This window comes from Petromyzon marinus, chromosome 70, assembly GCF_048934315.1.
Source record: "Petromyzon marinus isolate PM22_M1 ecotype Great Lakes invasive population chromosome 70, UKy_Petmar_22M1.pri1.0, whole genome shotgun sequence".
NCBI classification, from domain to species: Eukaryota; Metazoa; Chordata; class Hyperoartia; order Petromyzontiformes; family Petromyzontidae; genus Petromyzon; species Petromyzon marinus.
Window position 1 is genome coordinate 3,357,038 of NC_133736.1, and position 19,838 is coordinate 3,376,875.

General features: G+C 50.8%; 1 protein-coding gene across 1 annotated transcript in view; it reads right to left on the reverse strand.

Annotated features, from left to right (window-relative positions):
• The window catches only part of LOC116957127 (interleukin-1 receptor accessory protein-like 1-B), a 181,625-nt gene extending 165,701 nt beyond the window's left edge, over window positions 1-15,924 (reverse strand). The window contains exons 1-2 of the mRNA XM_076055253.1: window positions 15,842-15,924; window positions 13,877-15,228 (exon numbers count right to left, since the gene is read on the reverse strand). Coding sequence (XP_075911368.1) covers window positions 13,877-13,975 — 99 coding nt within the window. The 5' untranslated portion in view covers window positions 13,976-15,228; window positions 15,842-15,924. The remainder of the gene's footprint in view (window positions 1-13,876; window positions 15,229-15,841) is intronic.
• Window positions 15,925-19,838: the final 3,914 nt, after the last annotated feature.

A 19,838-nucleotide genomic window follows, 5' to 3' on the forward strand; every position in this document is an offset into this window, starting at 1 on the left:
AGACCTGAAGCTTCTTGCAGAGCGACAGACCAGGTAGCTTCCACACAGCGTTACACAAGCGATGAAAAGATATTGCCGCTCGATTGATTCGGAGTGAGACCTCTGCTGTCAAACTGGAGCCGGTCATAAGCACACTGCCCAGGTCTGGGAAACTCTCAACTCTCTCCACAACTGCCCCATCACCGATTGGGAGTTGTGGGGGTGGAGTGTCCAATGGTACAAAATATACAGGCAGCTGCCTAGTTTTGGTGGGGCTGATGATAAGGCCACACCTCTTCGTGGCAAGCTCCAGGTTCAGCAGCAGCGCCTCCAGCTCCTCCTCTGAGTGAGCAGCAATTTACCAGATCATCGGCATACGTAACATGCTTGACCAATAGGGAGCCATCCCTTGACCACGCCTGAGCAACAATCATTGTATCTGTACCAGATTTAAATTCCCCCGGTACAGCCATCGAAGGCTTAATGAACTACGTGGTCGAAATAGATGTTAAATAATGTGGGAGCCAGAGGACATCCCTGTCGCACCCCAAGGTGTACAGGGAATGGCTCTGACTCGTGGCCATGTAGTTTTACCCAGGCCCGCTCACCATCATGAAGGTCCTTAATGATCGTGAGCAGAGGTCCAGGGACTCCGAACGCACGAAGAACAACCCAGAGCTCAGGCCTACTGATGGTATCATAGGCCTTGACCAGGTTAATAAAGCAGAGATGTAGGTTTTGTTGGAATTCCCAACACATCTGCTGTAGCAGACGGACAGAAAATATGGCATCTGTGCAGGACCGCCCTTTCCTGAAACCGCATTGGGGCTCCGCAAGCCTCTCCTCAGCGTGCCTGGCAAGGTGATGTTGAATAATCCTTGCCACGACCTTTCCCGGCACACTGAGGAGCGAGATGCCCCTGTAGTTATTACAGTCTGTGCGGTCCCCCTTCTTAAAGAGGGGGACCACCAGTGCATCCTTCCAATCCTGCGGAACCCGTCCAGTGGTCCAGACTGTTGTTATGATGTCATGTAGGGCAGTCTGTGCACAAACGCCACCCTCCCTCAGCATTTCGCTTGGGAGATCATCTCTGCCCGCTGCCTTTCCTGGTCTCAGACTCTGTATCGCCTTCAGTACTTCCTCTTCAGATGGCACCTCAGCCAGCCACTCACAGGGGGTGACTTCTTCCATTATTTGAGGTACCGCAGCCTCAGCAGGGTCATCCTCACTTTGTGCCACGATGCTTTCCATGCCGAGGGATTTCCCCTCCCCCAGGACCTCACAGAAATGCTCATCAAATCTGCAGACCTGTTCCTGGGAGTCGGAGATTGGATCACCCTTCTTTCCCCTAATGATGATAATAGGTTTGGCGCTGTAGGTTACTTTTTTGATGGAGTTAAATAGCGATTTGTGATCGTGGGCCATTGAGGCAGACTCCATCTCCTCAGCAACCCGCGACCACCACCCATCCTTGCAGCGCCTCACGGCTCTCCGAGCCTCCGAGCGAAAGCTGCGATAAGCCTCCTCATTTTCATTATGAGACCTCCTTTGCCAGTAGCAAGATATAGTAATAGGCTTTTAACCCTTTTATCTGGCACCAAAACTGACACCTTTATACAAGGGGATCATGTTTTCAATAACCACCACACAAGCAGTCAAAATGCAAACAAAAAGAAACAACTCTGATAATGATATGCACTGACACCTTCTATAAAGGTGTTAGTTTTGGTGCCAGATAAAAGGGCAAAAACCTATTTCTATATCTTGCTACTGGCAAAGGAGGTCTCATAATGTAAATGCTCACCCCGAGCCCTCAATACTCTGATAGTGCGCTGTTTTTTGAGTTGTACGTCTTTTGGCGTCTTCTGGTCCAACACCAGTGGAGACTAAAGGGTTCTAAGAAAAGCCGTCTCGGGTGTGGACCAATCAAATTCAAGGACAGTGCCAATATTATTATCAGAGTTGTCTCTTTTTGTTTGCATTTTGACTGCTTGTGTTGTGGTTATTGCAAACATGATGCCTTGTATAAAAGTGTCAGTTTTGGTGCCAGTTAAAAGGGTAAAAACCTATTACTCTAAGCCTCCTCATTCTCTGACGAAGGATGCCGTAGACGATGAGAGTGGGCTTGTCGCTTTTTCTCAGCCAGCCTGAACACCTCTTCTGTCAGCCAGGGTCTCTGGGGAGGTCTGGACCGTGTACCCAAAGCAGCCATTGCAGCTGCATGAGTCACAGTCCTAAACCAGCTCGCCCATTTCCCCTCGACATCTGGAGGAGTGGGGGACGATGCCAACCCCAGCCGCAAGCGATGATGAAATTCTCGCTTGCAACTTTCATCAGCTAGTTGAGACCAGGCCACTGTGGGTTTGAACGGGGTCCTGGGTGTACGCCCACCACCGGAGTGGAAGAATGGCAGGCGCATCTTACAGATGACAAGTCGATGGTCAGTGGGCAGATCAGCCCCACGGTAGGTCCTGGTGTCAAGGACATGGGCCCGCATTCGCTGTTCCGTCACTATGCAGTCCAGCAGATGTTTTTGCTTGGACCCGGCGTGCATCCATGATGTTGTGTGGATGCGCCGATGCCGGAACAGCGTGTTGGTAATTACAAGCCCATGGGCTGCACAAAAATCTAGCAGCCTCCTACCGTTGTTATTGAGCTGATCTGGCCCGTGCATTCCAATTACTCAAGAGCAGGTAGCAGCATCCACGGTAGGTCCTGGTGTCAAGGTAATTAACTATTAAAATTATTTTTACTCTTTTACCACGTGCAAAGACTCCCACTTAAGCTGCCTGTGTAGTCAGCTCTTTCAAAGTCAGAAGCAACCCCGTGGCTATCACACGCAAACACGGAGAGAGAGAGAGATAGACGCAGACTCCGAATATACAGCAGCAGCAGCAGCAGGCGTCGTCAGCATTGGGATGGAACCCACGCGACCTCCTGTACACCAGGCGAGGTAGTCAACATCTCCCAGCCACCGTGGCGCTGCCCCCATCACTACGCTGAGTTCTCGCCTGGACGCGGCGCACAACCCCTCATGGAGGCGATGCACAGAAGTCTCCTAACAGCAGCCTCCTTCTCCCCCCTCCTCCACCTCCTCCATTCTCCCCCCTCCTCCCTCCTCCTCCCCCCTCCTCCTCCTCCCTCCTCCCTCCTTCTCCCTCCTCCTCCACCTCCACCTCCTCCCCCTCCTCCACCTCCACCCCCTCCTCTCTCCTCCTCCTCCCCCCTCCTCCTCCCCCCTCCTCCACCTCTTCCTCCTCTACCTCCTCCACCTCCTCCTCCCCCCGCCTCCTCCACCTCCTCCACCTCCTCCCACCTCCTCCAGCTCCCCCCTCCTCCACCCCCTCCTCGTGCTGCACCACACCGCATCCCTCCACCCCTCCAGATGAACAATGTTCATGCGTGCAGGCTCAGCACCCACTGCCAAGCAACAACCCACCCACCAACAGCCACCACCCACCCACCAACCACCCACCAACCGCCAACTACCACCCACTATCAACCACCACCCACCAACCACCCACCCACCAACCACCCACCAACCAACCACCCACCAACTACCCACCAACCGCCAAGCACCACCACCCACTATCAACCAACACCACCCACCCACCAACCACCCACCCACCTTCCACTACCAACTAACACCACCCACCCACCCAGCACCCACCCACCACCCACTGTCAAGCAACAACCCAACCACCAACCACCACCACCCACCCACCAATTGCCACCCACCAACTGCCACCCACCCACCATCCAACACCACCCACCCACCAACCACCACCACCCACCAACTGCCACCCACCCACCAACTGCCACCCACCACCCAACACCACCCACCCACCAACCACCACCCACTCACAAACTGTCACCCACCCACCAACTGCCACCCACCAACCACCCAACACGACCCACCCACCAACCACGACCAACCCACCACCCACCCACCAACCACCATCCACCCACCACCACCAGGAATATACTTAAACCCATTACTACCGCCATCATCACTACCGCCACCATCACCATCATCATCACCACAATCATCATCATCATCACCACAATCACCATCATCATCTACAGAAATCCACTTGGACCCATCACCACCACCATCATCACTACCGCCACCATCATCACCACAATCACCATCATCACCACAATCACCATCACCATCATCACCACAATCACCATCATCATCTACAGAAATCCACTTGGACCCATCATCACCACCACCATCATCACTACCGTCACCACCACCATCATCATCATCACCACAATCACCATCATCTACAGGAATCTACGTATACCCATGTCCACCACCATCATCGACACCATCATTGTTACCATCAGCTACAGGGCTGATGATAGACCCATCACCACCATTATCACCATCATCAGTACCATCATCTACAGGAATGTTGATAGGCCAACTAACATCACCACCATCACCACCATCACGATCTACAGGAAAGTTGATAGACCCATCACCATCACCACCATCACCACCACCATCATCATAATCACTACCATCACCACCATCATCGCCACCACCAACACGATCATCATCGACAGAAATTTCCTAAGAGCCACCATCATCATCAACACCACACAGACAAAGATCCCCCGTGTAGCCTCTAACAGACTGTAGGGGCAAGTGCTGTTAGCGAGTAGCAGCAGCACCTATACACAGACAAAGATCCCCCGTGTAGCCTCTAACAGGCAGTAGGGGCAAGTGCTGTTAGCGAGTAGCAGCAGCACCTATACACAGACAAAGATCCCCTGTGTAGCCTCTAACAGGCTGTAGGAGCAAGTGCTGTTAGCGAGTATCAGCAGCACCTATACAGACAAAGATCCCCCGTGTAGCCTCTCACAGGCTGAAGGGGCAAGTGCTGTTAGCGAGTAGCAGCAGCACCTATACACAGACAAAGATCCCCCGTGTAGCCTCTAACAGGCTGTAGGGGCAAGTGCTGTTAGCGAGTAGCAGCAGCACCTATACAGACAAAGATCCCCCGTGTAGCCTGTAACAGGCTGTAGGGGCAAGTGCTGTTAGCGAGCAGCGCCTATGAAGGCTACCGGGCGCTGTGGCACACGAGGGGGTGGGTGGCCAGCACCACGCCCGGCCGCCTTTGTCTCTCCCCACAGCGGCGACGTTCACCACTACACACCGCCACCGGGCAACTCATTTGAGGCCGAGTCGACCTAGGGGGAGGCCCAGGACCGGTTCAGAGAATCGGCACCACCGTCACCACCGTCACCACCATCACCACCGTCACCACCATCACCGTCACCACCGTCACCACCATCACCACCGTCACCACGTCACCACCATCACCACCGTCACCACCGTCACCAATGTCACCACCATCACCAACATCACCGTCACCACCGTCACCACCATCACCACCATCACCACCACCAACGTCATCATCGTCGTCGATATTATCGTCAGGAATGATCGCCATCGTCGGCTATAACATCGGTAGTGTTCCTTTGACCAGTAATTAACATTACTGCCACCACCACCACCACCATCATCATCACCACAATCACCATCATCATCACCACAATCACCAACATCATCACCACAATCACCATCATCATTTACAGGAATATACTTGGATCCATCACCACCGACATCATCATCATCACCACCATCATCATCACAATCACCATCATCATCATAACCACAATCACCATCATCATCATCACCACAATCACCATCATCACTACTGCCACCACCACCATCATCATCACCACCACAATCACAATCACCGCAATCACCATCATCATCACCACAATCAGCATCATCATCATAGCCACAATCATCATCATCACCACCATCATCACTGCAATCACCATTATCATCACCACAATCACCATCATCATCACCGCAATCACCATCATCACCAGAATCACCATCATCATTTACAGGAATATGCTTGGATCCATCACCACCGCCATCATCACTACCGCCATCAATCACTACCGCCACCATCATCATCATAACCACAACCACCGGCATCATCATCACCACAATCACCATCATCACTACTGCCACCACCATCATCATCACCACAATCACAATCATCATCACCGCAATCACCATCATCACCACAATCAGCATCATCATCATAACCACAATCATCATCACCACCACCATCACCACAATCACCATCATCATCATTACAATCACCATAATCATCACCACACTCATCATCATCATCATCATCACCATCATCACCACAATCAGCATCATCATCATCATCACCACAATCACCATCATCATCACCACAATCACCATCATCATTTACAGGAATATACTTGAATCCATCACCACCGCCATCATCACTACCGCCACCATCATCATCACAATCACCATCATCATCATAACCACAATCGCCGTCATCATCATCATCATCACAATCACCATCATCACTACTGCCACCACCACCGTCATCGTCATCACTAGAATCACCATCATCACTACTGCCACTACCACCATCATCACCACAATCACCATCATCATCACCACAATCGCCGCCATCATTATCATCAACACCACAATCACCATCATCATCACTACAATCACCATCATCATCACCACAATCACCATCATCATCAACACCACAATCACCACCATCATCACCATCATCATCACCACCATCATCACCACCACAATCACCATCATCATCACCACCATCATCAGCACAACAATCACCATCATCATTTACAGAAATATACTTGGATCCATCACCATAGCCATCATCACTACCGCCACCACCATCATCATCACAACAATCACCATCATCATCACCGCAATCACCATCATCATAACCACAATCACTATCATCATCTACAGGAATGTACTTAGACCCATCACCACCACCATCACCACGACAGGCAAAGATCCCCCGTATAGTCTTAACAGACTGTAGGGGCAAGAGCTGTTAGCGAACAGCACCTATAAATGTCGGAACAGCACACGAGAGGGGTGGATGGCCAGCACCACGCCCGGCCGCCTTTGTCTCCCCAGTGGCGATGTTTACTACACTCAGCACCAGGTTACTCATTTGAGTCGACCTAGGGGAGGCCCGGATTAATCGTCCGTCATGTCGGCTGCCGTGAGTGGAAATCAAACTCGATCGCCGGGTTCGTAGCGCAGCGTAGCGCTAACCACTGCACCACCGCTCACCACCATCATCATCTACGCGAACGTACTGAGACCCATCACCACCACCGTCACCATCATAACCACCATCATCATCTACGCGAACGTACTGAGACCCATCACCACCATCACCATCATCATCTATGCGAATGTACTGAGACCCACCACCACAACCTTGATATTGAATACGCTCACAGGGATGATGATGATGATCTTGATTCTGCTGTAGGATCCATCCAATCCATCGCTGTCTCTCTCTCTCGCTCGCTCTCTCCCTCTCGCTCTCTCGCTTGCGCTTTCACTCTCTCGCTCTCTCTTTCTCTCTCGCTCTCTTTCTCTCACACACACTCTCACACTCTCTCTCATACACTCTCACTCACACACTCTCACACACTCTCTCACACTCTCACACAGTCTCACTCACACTCTCACTCTCTCTCACTCTCTCTCACACTCTCACTCACTCTCACTCACTCTCACACACTCTCACTCTCTCTCTCACACACTCCCACTCACTCTCTCTCTCTCACTCTCTCACTCACTCTCTCTCTCACTCTCTCACTCACTCACTCTCTCTCTCACTCACTCTCACACACACACTCTCTCACTCTCTCACTCTCACACTCACTCTCTCACTCACTCTCTCTCTCACTCTCTCTCACACTCTCACACTCTCTCACTCTCACACACACACTCTCTCACTCTCTCTCTCTCACTCTCTCTCACACGCTCCCTCTCACTCTCTCACACTCTCTCTCACACTCTCTCACTCTCTCACACTCTCTCACTCTCTCTCTCTCACTCTCTCACTCACACTCACTCTCTCTCACACTCTCTCTCTCACACACTCTCACTCACACACTCTCACTCACACACTCTCTCTCACACTCTCACTCACTCTCTCACACTTAAACGTTTCCCCTGAAGAGCGCCCCCCCGAACACAGCTCGCTCCGCACGTGGCCGTGTCAAGGTGCTGAACTCCCGGGAACCTGGCCGACCCTACCGGACACAAAACGGAGAGACCATTTCTCTCCCCCCACCCCCACCACCCAGTGGAAACAAATGTCCAAGTCTCTCCCGTAGCCAAACGCTGCGGTGACCTCCGGTGACCTCCGGTGACCTCCGGTGACCTCCGGTGGAGATTATCGCACTGTTCATAGTTCATAGTTTCATTTATGTTGGTATAGCCCTGTGAGCCATTCGGCTCTTGAATCGGGTGCAACCACAACAAACTAAAACACGAACAAGAAAAACATCTTAGAGTGACTGTGTTGACTGTGCAAACAGAAAATCCAGGAAAAAAAACAATCAAAATATTCCTGAATTAGCACCGTACACCAACGCTGTGCACAAAAATCCCAGTGGGATGCAAGTCAAAATAACAACAACAACCACAAGACAACTAAGATTAAGGCCATCAGTCTAACTCCGTACTACAATAAACAAAAACATGGCCAAAACAGAAAAAACGTTTGCGAAATCACCAAAATAAAAGCCATAAATGCAATGTAACAGTGATCGTAGGGACTGTGACCGAATTCTTTAAAATAAACTACGTAAATAAATTATAACAACAAAATCTAGAGCCATATTTTAGGCCACTGAATAGCAGTGGCAGCTAGGGGTGGTACAACTCCTCTAGAGCAGTTTTGAGTGAAGATCTCATAGGTGGCGATTCAAGTGGCAGTTTATTGGCAATAGCATTCCAGACCCTGGGGGCATCAATAGCAAAAGGCCCTTTCCTGCACGTTGCCATCGGCCGTGTGGCTCAGCCGAACCTGGCCAGGGGCACCAGACTTGGTGCATTTCCTGTGGTGAACCGCCGGTTCCTTCGCTGACAGCGGCTCAAACCCAACGTTCCGCCTTTTTGGGGGGGACATCTTCAGGAAACTGGGGGGGTGGTGGTGGTGGTGCCGCCTTTACCTGGCTAACAGGCGTCGCGACCTCGCCGTCTTCGCCCGTGCTCAGGCGAAGGCGGCGGGGTATAGGACGAGTCAAAAGACGCCGCCGCAAGGTGACACTGGGCGGCTGCCTCCGGTGTTCAGGGGCCTGCTCAAGGCGCGGCTCCGGCTGGAGCACGCCACGTGACACACACACGCGTGTGTGTGCCACGTGACGTGACACACGCGTGTGTGTGTCACGTGACACACACACGTGCCGGTGATGTGAGACGTGTCGTCTTCCTCGGACGCTGGGGAGCCGGACAAGCCCCCTCCCCCCCTCTCTCTCTGTGTACCAGCGTGGACGGCACCCCCCTTCGTGTTCACGTTCTGAAGCGCTCGCTCGTCAACGTGGTGCACGCGGTGAACACCACAACCATCAACCACCACAACCACAACAACCACCACAACCACCACCACAACCACCACAACCACCACAACCACAACAACCATCAACCATCACAACAACCACCACCACAACCACAACCATCACAACCACCACAACCACCACCACAACCACCACCACCACAACCACAACCACCATCATCAATCATCACCACAACCACCACAACCATCACCACCACAACCACCACCACCACAACCACCACCACCACAACCACCACCACAACCACCACCACAACCACCACCACCACCACCACAACGACCACCACCACAACCACCACCACCACCACAACACCCACCACCACCACCACGTGGCTTTTATTTCGTGTCGTGCGTGGCGCATTTAGCGCCGCAGCGCGTGGGATGTACAGAGTTTGTTTATTTGTGTTGCTGGTGACTTTGTGTGTTGTTTGTGTTGCTGGTGACTTTGTGTTGTGTTTGTGTTGCTGGTGACTTTGTGTGTTGTTTGTGTTGCTGGTGACTTTGTGTGTTGTTTGTGTTGCTGGTGACTTTGTGTGTTGTGTTTGTGTTGCTGGTGACTTTGTGTGTTGTTTGTGTTGCTGGTGACTCTGTGTGTTGTGTTTGTGTTGCTGGTGAATCTGTGTGTTGTTTATGTTGCTGGTGACTTTGTGTGTTGTTTGTGTTGCTGGTGACTTTGTGTGTTGTTTGTGTTGCTGGTGACTTTGTGTGTTGTTTGTGTTGCTGGTGACTTTGTGTGTTGTTTGTGTTGCTGGTGACTTTGTGTGTTGTTTGTGTTGCTGGTGACTTTGTGTGTTGTGTTTGTGTTGCTGGTGACTTTGTGTGTTGTTTGTGTTGCTGGTGACTTTGTGTGTTGTTTGTGTTGCTGGTGACTTTGTGTGTTGTGTTGCTGGTGACTTTGTGTGTTGTTTGTGTTGCTGGTGACTGTGTGTGTTGTGTTTGTGTTGCTGGTGACTTTGTGTGTTGTTTGTGTTGCTGGTGACTTTGTGTGTTGTTTGTGTTGCTGGTGACTTTGTGTGTTGTTTGTGTTGCTGGTGACTTATGTGTGTTGTGTTTGTGTTGCTGGTGACTTTGTGTGTTGTTTGTGTTGCTGGTGACTTTGTGTGTTGTGTTTGTGTTGCTGGTGACTCTGTGTGTTGTTTGTGTTGCTGGTGACTTTGTGTGTGATTTGTGTTGCTGGTGACTTTGTGTGTTGTTTGTGTTGCTGGTGACTTTGTGTGTTGTTTGTGTTGCTGTTGACTTTGTGTGTCGTTTGTGTTGCTGGTGACTTTGTGTGTGATTTGTGTTGCTGGTGACTTTGTGTGTTGTTTGTGTTGCTGTTGACTTTGTGTGTTGTTTGTGTTGCTGGTGACTTTGTGTGTTGTGTTGCTGGTGACTTTGTGTGTTGTTTGTGTTGCTGGTGACTGTGTGTGTTGTGTTTGTGTTGCTGGTGACTTTGTGTGTTGTTTGTGTTGCTGATGACTTTGTGTGTTGTTTGTGTTGCTGGTGACTTTGTGTGTTGTTTGTGTTGCTGGTGACTTTGTGTGTTGTGTTGCTGGTGACTTTGTGTGTTGTTTGTGTTGCTGGTGACTGTGTGTGTTGTGTTTGTGTTGCTGGTGACTTTGTGTGTTGTTTGTGTTGCTGATGACTTTGTGTGTTGTTTGTGTTGCTGGTGACTTTGTGTGTTGTTTGTGTTGCTGGTGACTTATGTGTGTTGTGTTTGTGTTGCTGGTGACTTTGTGTGTTGTTTGTGTTGCTGGTGACTTTGTGTGTTGTTTGTGTTGCTGATGACTTTGTGTGTTGTTTGTGTTGCTGGTGACTTTGTGTGTTGTTTGTGTTGCTGGCGACTCTGTGTGTTGCGTTTGTGTTGCTGGTGAATTTGTGTGTTGTTTGTGTTGCTGGTGACTTTGTGTGGTGTTTGTGTTGCTGGCGACTCTGCGTATCGTTTGTGTTGCTGGTGACTCTATGTGTTGTGTTTGTGTTGCTGGTGACTTTGTGTGTTGTTTGTGTTGCTGGTGACTCTGTGTGTTGTTTGTGTTGCTGGTGACTTTGTCTGTTGTTTGTGTTGCTGGTGACTTTGTGTGTTGTTTGTGTTGCTGGTGACTTTGTGTGTTGTTGTTTGTGTTGCTGGCGACTGTGTGTGTTGTGTTTGTGTTGCTGGTGACTTTGTGTGTTGTTTGTGTTGCTGGTGACTTTGTGTGTTGTGTTTGTGTTGCTGGTGACGTTGTGTGTTGTTTATGTTGCTGGTGACTTTGTGTGTTGTGTTTGTGTTGCTGGTGACTTTGTGTGTTGTTTGTGTTGCTGGTGACTTTGTGTGTTGTTTGTGTTGCTGATGACTTTGTGTGTTGTTTGTGTTGCTGGTGACTTTGTGTGTTGTTTGTGTTGCTGGCGACTCTGTGTGTTGCGTTTGTGTTGCTGGTGAATTTGTGTGTTGTTTGTGTTGCTGGTGACTTTGTGTGGTGTTTGTGTTGCTGGCGACTCTGCGTATCGTTTGTGTTGCTGGTGACTCTATGTGTTGTGTTTGTGTTGCTGGTGACTTTGTGTGTTGTTTGTGTTGCTGGTGACTCTTTGTGTTGTTTGTGTTGCTGGTGACTTTGTCTGTTGTTTGTGTTGCTGGTGACTTTGTGTGTTGTTTGTGTTGCTGGTGACTTTGTGTGTTGTTGTTTGTGTTGCTGGCGACTGTGTGTGTTGTGTTTGTGTTGCTGGTGACTTTGTGTGTTGTTTGTGTTGCTGGTGACTTTGTGTGTTGTGTTTGTGTTGCTGGTGACGTTGTGTGTTGTTTATGTTGCTGGTGACTTTGTGTGTTGTGTTTGTGTTGCTGGTGACTTTGTGTGTTGTTTGTGTTGCTGGTGACTTTGTGTGTTGTTTGTGTTGCTGGTGACTTTGTGTGTTGTTTGTGTTGCTGGTGACTGTGTGTGTTGTTTGTGTTGCTGGTGACTTTGTGTGTTGTTTGTGTTGCTGGTGACTCTGTGTGTTGTGTTTGTGTTGCTGGTGACTTTGTGTGTTGTTTGTGTTCCTGGTGACTCTGTGTGTTGTGTTTGTGTTGCTGGTGACTTTGTATGTGGTGTTTGTGTTGCTGGTGACTTTGTGTGTTGTTTGTGTTGCTGGTGACTTTGTGTGTTGTTTGTGTTGCTGGTGACTTTGTGTGTTGTTGTGTTTGTGTTGCTGGTGACTTTGTGTGTTGTTAGTGTTGCTGGTGACTCTGTGTGTTGTGTTTGTGTTGCTGGTGACTTTGTGTGTTGTTTGTGTTGCTGGTGACTTTGTGTTGTTTGTGTTGCTGGTGACTGTGTGTGTTGTGTTTGTGTTGCTGGTGACTTTGTGTGTTGTTTGTGTTGCTGGCGACTTTGTGTGTTGTTTGTGTTGCTGGTGACTTTGTGTGTTGTTTGTGTTGCTGGTGACTCTGTGTGTTGTTTGTGTTTCTGGTGACTTTGTGTGTTGTTTGTGTTGCTGTCACTCTCCCTCTCTCTAACTCTCTCTAACTCTCTCTAACTCTCTCACACTCTCTCACACACTCTCACACTCTCTCTAACTTTCACACACTCCCTCTAACTCTCCCTCTAACTCTCTCTCTCTCTCACTCTCTCTCACACTCTCACTCTCACACGCACTCTCTCTCTTGCTCACTCTCCCTCTCTCTAACTCTCTCTCACACCCTCACACACTCTCTTTCTCACACTCTCTCTATAACTCACTCTCCCTCTCTCTAACTCTCTCACACTCTCTCTAACTCTCTAACTCTCTCTCTCACACTCTCACACACTCCCTCTCACTCTCTCTCTAACTCTCTCTAACTCTCTCACTCACTCTCTCTCACACTCTCACACACTCTCATACTCTCACACACTCCCTCTCCCTCTCTCTCTAACTCTCTCTCACACACTCTAACTCTCTCTCACACTCTCACACACTCTCACTCTCTCTCACACTCTCACACACTCCCTTTCTCTAACTCTCTCACACTCTCTCTAACTCTCTCTCTCACACTCTCACACACTCTCACTCTCTCTCTCACACTCTCACACACTCCCTCTCACTCTCTCTCTAACTCTCTCACTCACTCTCTCTCACACTCTCACACACTCTCACACTCTCACACACTCCCTCTCTCTAACTCTCTCACACTCTCTCTAACTCTCTCTAACCCTCCCTCTCACACTCTCACACACTCTCACTCTCTCTCACACTCTCACACACTCCCTCTCACTCTCTCACTCACTCTCTCTCACACTCTCACACACTCTCACACACTCCCTCTCACTCTCTCTCTCACACTCTCTCACACACTCTCACTCTCTCTCACACTCTCACACACTCTCACACTCTCACACACTCCCTCTCTCTAACTCTCTCACACTCTCTCTAACTTTCTCTAACCCTCCCTCTCACACTCTCTCTCTAACTCTCTCTCTCTAACTCTCTCTCACCTCAACGCGTTCCCGACGCGTCCCGTGCAGCTGCCCCTGCAGTCCATCGCAGTCCTCCAACAGCCATTGAGAATCAGCAGCAGCAGCAGCAGTTACCATCCAGGTGATGTCGCTGATGATGATGTTGATGTTGAATCAGCAGCAGCAGCAGTTACCATCCAGGTGATGTCGCTGATGATGATGTTGATGTTGAATCAGCAGCAGCAGCAGTTACCATCCAGGTGATGTCGCTGATGATGATGTTGATGTTGAATCAGCAGCAGCAGCAGTTACCATCCAGGTGATGTCGCTGATGATGATGTTGATGTTGAATCAGCAGCAGCAGTTACCATCCAGGTGATGGCGATGATGGTGTGCTGATGTCGCTGATGATGATGTTGATGTCGAATCAGCAGCAGCAGCAGTTACCATCCAGGTGATGGCGATGATGGTGTGCTGATGTCGCTGATGATGATGTTGATGTTGAATCAGCAGCAGTAGCAGCAGTTACCATCCAGGTGATGTCGCCGATGATGATGATGTTGAATCAGCAGCAGTTACCATCCAGGTGATGTCGCTGATTATGATGTTGATGTTGAATCAGCAGCAGCAGCAGTTACCATCCAGGTGATGTCGCTGATGATGATGTTGATGTTGAATCAGCAGCAGCAGCAGTTACCATCCAGGTGATGTCGCTGATGATGATGTTGATGTTGAATCAGCAGCAGTTACCATCCAGGTGATGGCGATGATGGTGCTGATGCCGCTGATGATGATGTTGATGTTGAATCAGCAGCAGTAGCAGCAGTTACCATCCAGGTGATGGCGATGATGGTGTGCTGATGATGATGTTGATGATATTGCTGTTGATGTTGTTGTTGTTGATGTTGTTGTTGTTGATGTTGATGATGTTGTTGATGATGTTGTCGATGATGTCGATGTTGCTGTAGAATCAGCAGCAGCAGTTGGCATCCATGTGATGGCAATGATGGTGTTCTGATGATGATGTTGAAGATGTTGATGTTGCTGTTGTTCTTGATGTTGTTGTTGATATTGTTGATGTTGCTGTTGATGTTGTTCTTGATGTTGTTGTTGATGTTGTTGTTGATGTTGTTGATGTTGCTGTAGAATCAGCAGCAGCAGCAGCAGCAGTTGGCATTCAGGTGATGGTGATGATGATGTTGTTGATGTTGTTGTTGATGTTGTTGTTGATGTTGCTGTAGAATCAGCATCACCAGCAGCAGCATAAGATGTCTGCTGTGCTGCTGCTACTACTGCAGTAGCAGCAGCAGCATCGCCACTGCCACTTGCTATCGTAGACACTTCGTGAATTGGAACAATGGCCGAGATGGAAATCCTGGGTCGCTCTTTCCCTAAAGCGCGCACACACACACACGTGTACACACACACACATCAAACGTGTACACACACACACACCACACACACACGTGTACACACACACACATCACACGTGTACACACACATCACAGGTGTACACACACGTGTACACACACACATCACACGTGTACACACACACCACGCGTGTACACACACACACACCACACACACACACGTGTACACACACACACATCACACGTGTACACACACACACCCACACTACACACACGTGTACACACACACCACACGTGTGCACACACACACCACACGTGTACACACACACACCACACGTGTACACACATTCGTGTGGTGTGTGGTGTGTACACGTGTGGTGTGTGTGGTGTGTGTGTGATGTGTGTGTGGTGTGTGTACACGTGTGGTGTGTGTAGTGTGTGTTGTGTGTACACGTGGTGTGTGTCCTGTGTATGTGTGTCCTGTGTGTCAGTGTGTGTCTCAGTGTGTGTGTCAGTGTGTCTCAGTGTGTGTGTCAGTGTGTCTCAGTGTGTGTGTGTCAGTGTGTGTCGGTATGTATGTGTCAGTGTGTGTCTCAGTGTGTGTGTGTCAGTGTCCGGCAAAAGAACCCCCTACCTCCTCGCGGTGCCAGACGGGCAACTCTGTCGTGCACAATGCTGTGGGAGGAGGGCCAATTCCGATTGGCTCCTCCCCTCATGCCGTCTGTGTCCACCACAGTGGCTAAACGGGGGCTCTGGACTGATGCGAGGGGCTGGTAACCCCTCCACCTTCAATTAATTACCACTAAACCACGAGTTGAACTGAAATATGTAACTAATAAGCTTGTGCCGGAGGCCCCGGGGGGACAGGCGTCTATGACGTCTCCTGGCCAAACCCCAATTGGCGAAGCCAGGAGATTGAATCTCTACCCTCGGGGCTCCTCCAGAAACAAGGAAAAGCCACTACGGATGGCCACGTGGAATGTTCGAACACTCACTGCGGGGAGAGGCTGCCAATCCTCTGTCGGGAGCTGGACCAGTACCGCCTGGATCTTTGTGGCATTCAGGAGGTCCGGTGGACCGGTTCTGGCTCCTGCCACCACGAGGGGTGGACAGTCCTCTACTCGGGGCAGCAGACTGCCAAACAACAGGGTGTGGCTCTTCTTTTGAAAAAAAGAATGAAGGGGGCGTGGGAGCGTGGCTGTGAGGTGTGGGAAGCTGTAAGCCCCAGGCTACTTTGGGCTCGCCTTCCCATCAACCAGAGATGAGGAGTGGTGGTCGTGGTTAGTTATACCCCCACTGAAGATGAACATCCGTGGAGGGATGCAGGCAAAGCCGATGAGTCAGATGCCTTCTATGACCTCCTGTCACAAGTGCTGGCTAAAGTTGCACCTCGGGATAGAGTTATCATGTTGGGTGACTTCAATGACCGATTTGGTCATGATGCTGGCACCTGGTCTGGAGTGACTGGAGGGCATGGGCCAGATCAGCTCAATAACAACGGTAGGAGGCTGCTAGATTTTTGTGCAGCCCATGGGCTTGTAATTACCAACACGCTGTTCCGGCATCGGCGCATCCACACAACATCATGGATGCATGCCGGGTCCAAGCCAGAACATCTGCTGGACTACATAGTGACGGACCAGCGGATGCGAGCCTATGTCCTTGACACCAGGACCTACCGTGGAGCTGATCTGCCCTTTGACCATCGACTAGTCATCTGTAAGATGCGCCTGCCATTCTTCCACTCCGGTGGTGGGTGTACACCCAGGACCCCATTCCAACCTAATGTGGCCTGGTCTCAGTTATCTGATGAAAGTTGCAAGCGAGAATTTCATCATCGCTTGCGACTGGGATTCGCATCATCCCCCACTCCCCCTGATGTCGAGGGTAAATGGGAGAGGTTTAGGACTGTGACTCATGCAGCTGCAATTGCTGCTTTGGGTACGTGGGCCAGACCTCACCAGAGACCCTGGCTGACAGGGGAGGTGTTCAGGATGGTTGAGAAAAAGCGACAGGCCCACTGTCATCGGTTACAGAATCCCACGTCAGAGAATGAGGAGGCTTACCGCAGCCTTCGCTCGGAGGTTCGGAGAGCCGTGAGGAGCTGCAAGGATGGGTGATGGTCGTGGGTTGCTGAGGAGATGGAGTCTGCCTCAGTGGCCCGTGATCACAAATCTCTATTTAACTCCATCAAAAAAGTAACCTGCAGCGCCACACCTATTACCATCATTAGGGGAAAAAACGGTGATCCAATCTCCGACCCCCAGGAACAGGTTTGCAGATTTGCTGAGCATTTCTGTGAGGTCCTGGGGGAGGGAAAATCCCTCAGCCAGGAAAACATCGCAGCACAAAGTGGGGATGACCCTGCTGAGGCTGCGGTGCCTCAAATATTGGAAGAAGTCACCACCTGTGAGTGGCTGGCTGAAGTACCATCTGTTGAGGAAGTACTGAAGGTGATCCGGAGTCTGAGACCAGGAAAGGGAGCAGGCAGAGATGATCTCCTAAGCGAAATGCTGAGGGAGGGTGGCGTTTGTGCACAGACTGCCCTATATGACATCATAACAACAGTCTGGACCACTGGACGGGTTCCGCAGGATTGGAAGGATGCCCTGGTGGTCCCCCTCTTTAAGCAGGGGGACCGCACAGACTGTAACAACTACAGGGGCATCTCACTCCTCAGTGTGCCGGGAAAGGTCCTGGAAAGGATTATTCAACATCGCCTTGCCAGGCACGCTGAGGAGAGGCTTGCGGAGCCCCAATGTGGTTTCATAAAAGGGCGGTTCTGCACAGATGCCATACATTCTGTCCGTCTGCTACAGCAGAGGTGTAGGGAATTCCAACAAGACCTACATCTCTGCTTTATTGACCTGGTCAAGGCCTATGATACCATTAGTAGGCCTGGGCTGTGGGTTGTTCTTCGTGCTTTTGGAGTCCCTGACCCTCTGCTCACGACCATTAAGGACCTTCATAATGGTGAGCGGGCCCGGGTAAAACTACGTGGCCGGGAGTCCGAGCCATTCCCTGTACACCTTGGGGTGCGACAGGGATGTCCTCTGGCTCCCACATTATTTAACATCTATTTTGACCACGTAGTTCGTGAAGCCTTCAATAGCTGTACTGGGGGAATCTCCATTTGATACAGATATAATGGGAGGCTGATCGATGCCCGGGTGCAGTCAAGGAATATCTCCATATTGCTCAACCACGTTATGTATGCCGATGATTTGGTAATAGCTGCTCATTCAGAGGAGGAGTTGGAGATGTTGCTGCGGAGACTGGAGCGTGCCACTAAGAGATGGGACCTTACCATCAGCCCCACCAAAACTAAGCACCTGCCTGGGTATTTTGTACCATCGGACACTCCACCCCCACAACTCCCAATCGGTGATGGGGCAGTTGTGGAGAGAGTGGAGAGTTTCCCATACCTGGGCAGTGTGCTTATGACTGGCTCCAGTTTAACAGTAGAGGTCTCACTCCGAATCAGTCGAGCAGCAATATCTTTTCATCGGTTGCGTAACGCTGTGTGGAAGCTACCTGGTCTGTCGCTCTGCACCAAGCTTCAGGTCTTCTCGGCCACGGTCATTCCCTCCCTTCTCTAAGCTTGGGAAACATGGACCCCCTTAATGGAGCATCTTCGCCGGTTAGAAACCTTTAGGCTAGCCTGCCTACGATCCATCCTGGGTTTAACCAGGCTGGATTGTGTGAGGAACTCACAAATCCTTGAAAGATCTGGGCAAGGTCCCATCGGTGAGCTCCTCCGGCAGGCAAGGCTGCGATGGCTGGGTCATGTAGCCCGCATGCCCAGCCACCGCATGCTGAACAGTTTTTGTTCGGCCGGATCGAGGGGGCTAAACGGGCGCGGAACGGGCTAGAGAAGAGATGGAGTGACGTCGTACAGGAGGACGTGGAGCTGAGTGGACTTGCCGATGACTGGTACCAGCGGTTTCAAGATCGGCCTCTGTGGAGGAGGCTCGTGAAAGACGCTATTGGGCAGTTGGAGGCAGTCGCACTCCAACAACAACGGAGGGCGGAGGAGCGACGCTCACAACAACGAGCGGAGCGCCGGGTGGCTAAACCACAGCAGGTGGCACAGTAGCGGGCACAGGTGGTGCACCAGCCAGTCATCTCAGTCATCTCAGTCAGTCGACCCGTGGCACCTGGGTCTGCCCCGTGACCTCCTGCCAGCGGGCGTTCGACACTTCACGTGGCCTCAAGGTGCACATAGCCTGGCACAAGCGTCGTGGTGACGTCACCGCCACTTAGTGGCGAATGGCGGTTGTTGTGTCAGTGTGTGTGTGTCAGTGTGTGTCTCAGTGTGTGTCGCAGTGTGTGTGTCTCAGTGTGTGTGTCAGTGTGTGTCAGTGTGTGTGTCTCAGTGTGTCAGTGTGTGTGTGTCAGTGTGTGTGTCAGTGTGTGTGTGTGTCAGTGTGTGTGTGTCAGTGTGTGTGTCAGTGTGTCTCAGTGTGTGTGTCAGTGTGTCTCAGTGTGTGTCTCAGTGTGTGTGTGTCTCAGTGTGTGTGTCAGTATGTGTCAGTGTGTGTGTGTCAGTGTGTGTGTCAGTATGTGTCAGTGTGTGTGTCAGTGTGTGTGTGTCAGTGTGTGTGTGTGTCAGTGTGTGTCTCAGTGTGTTT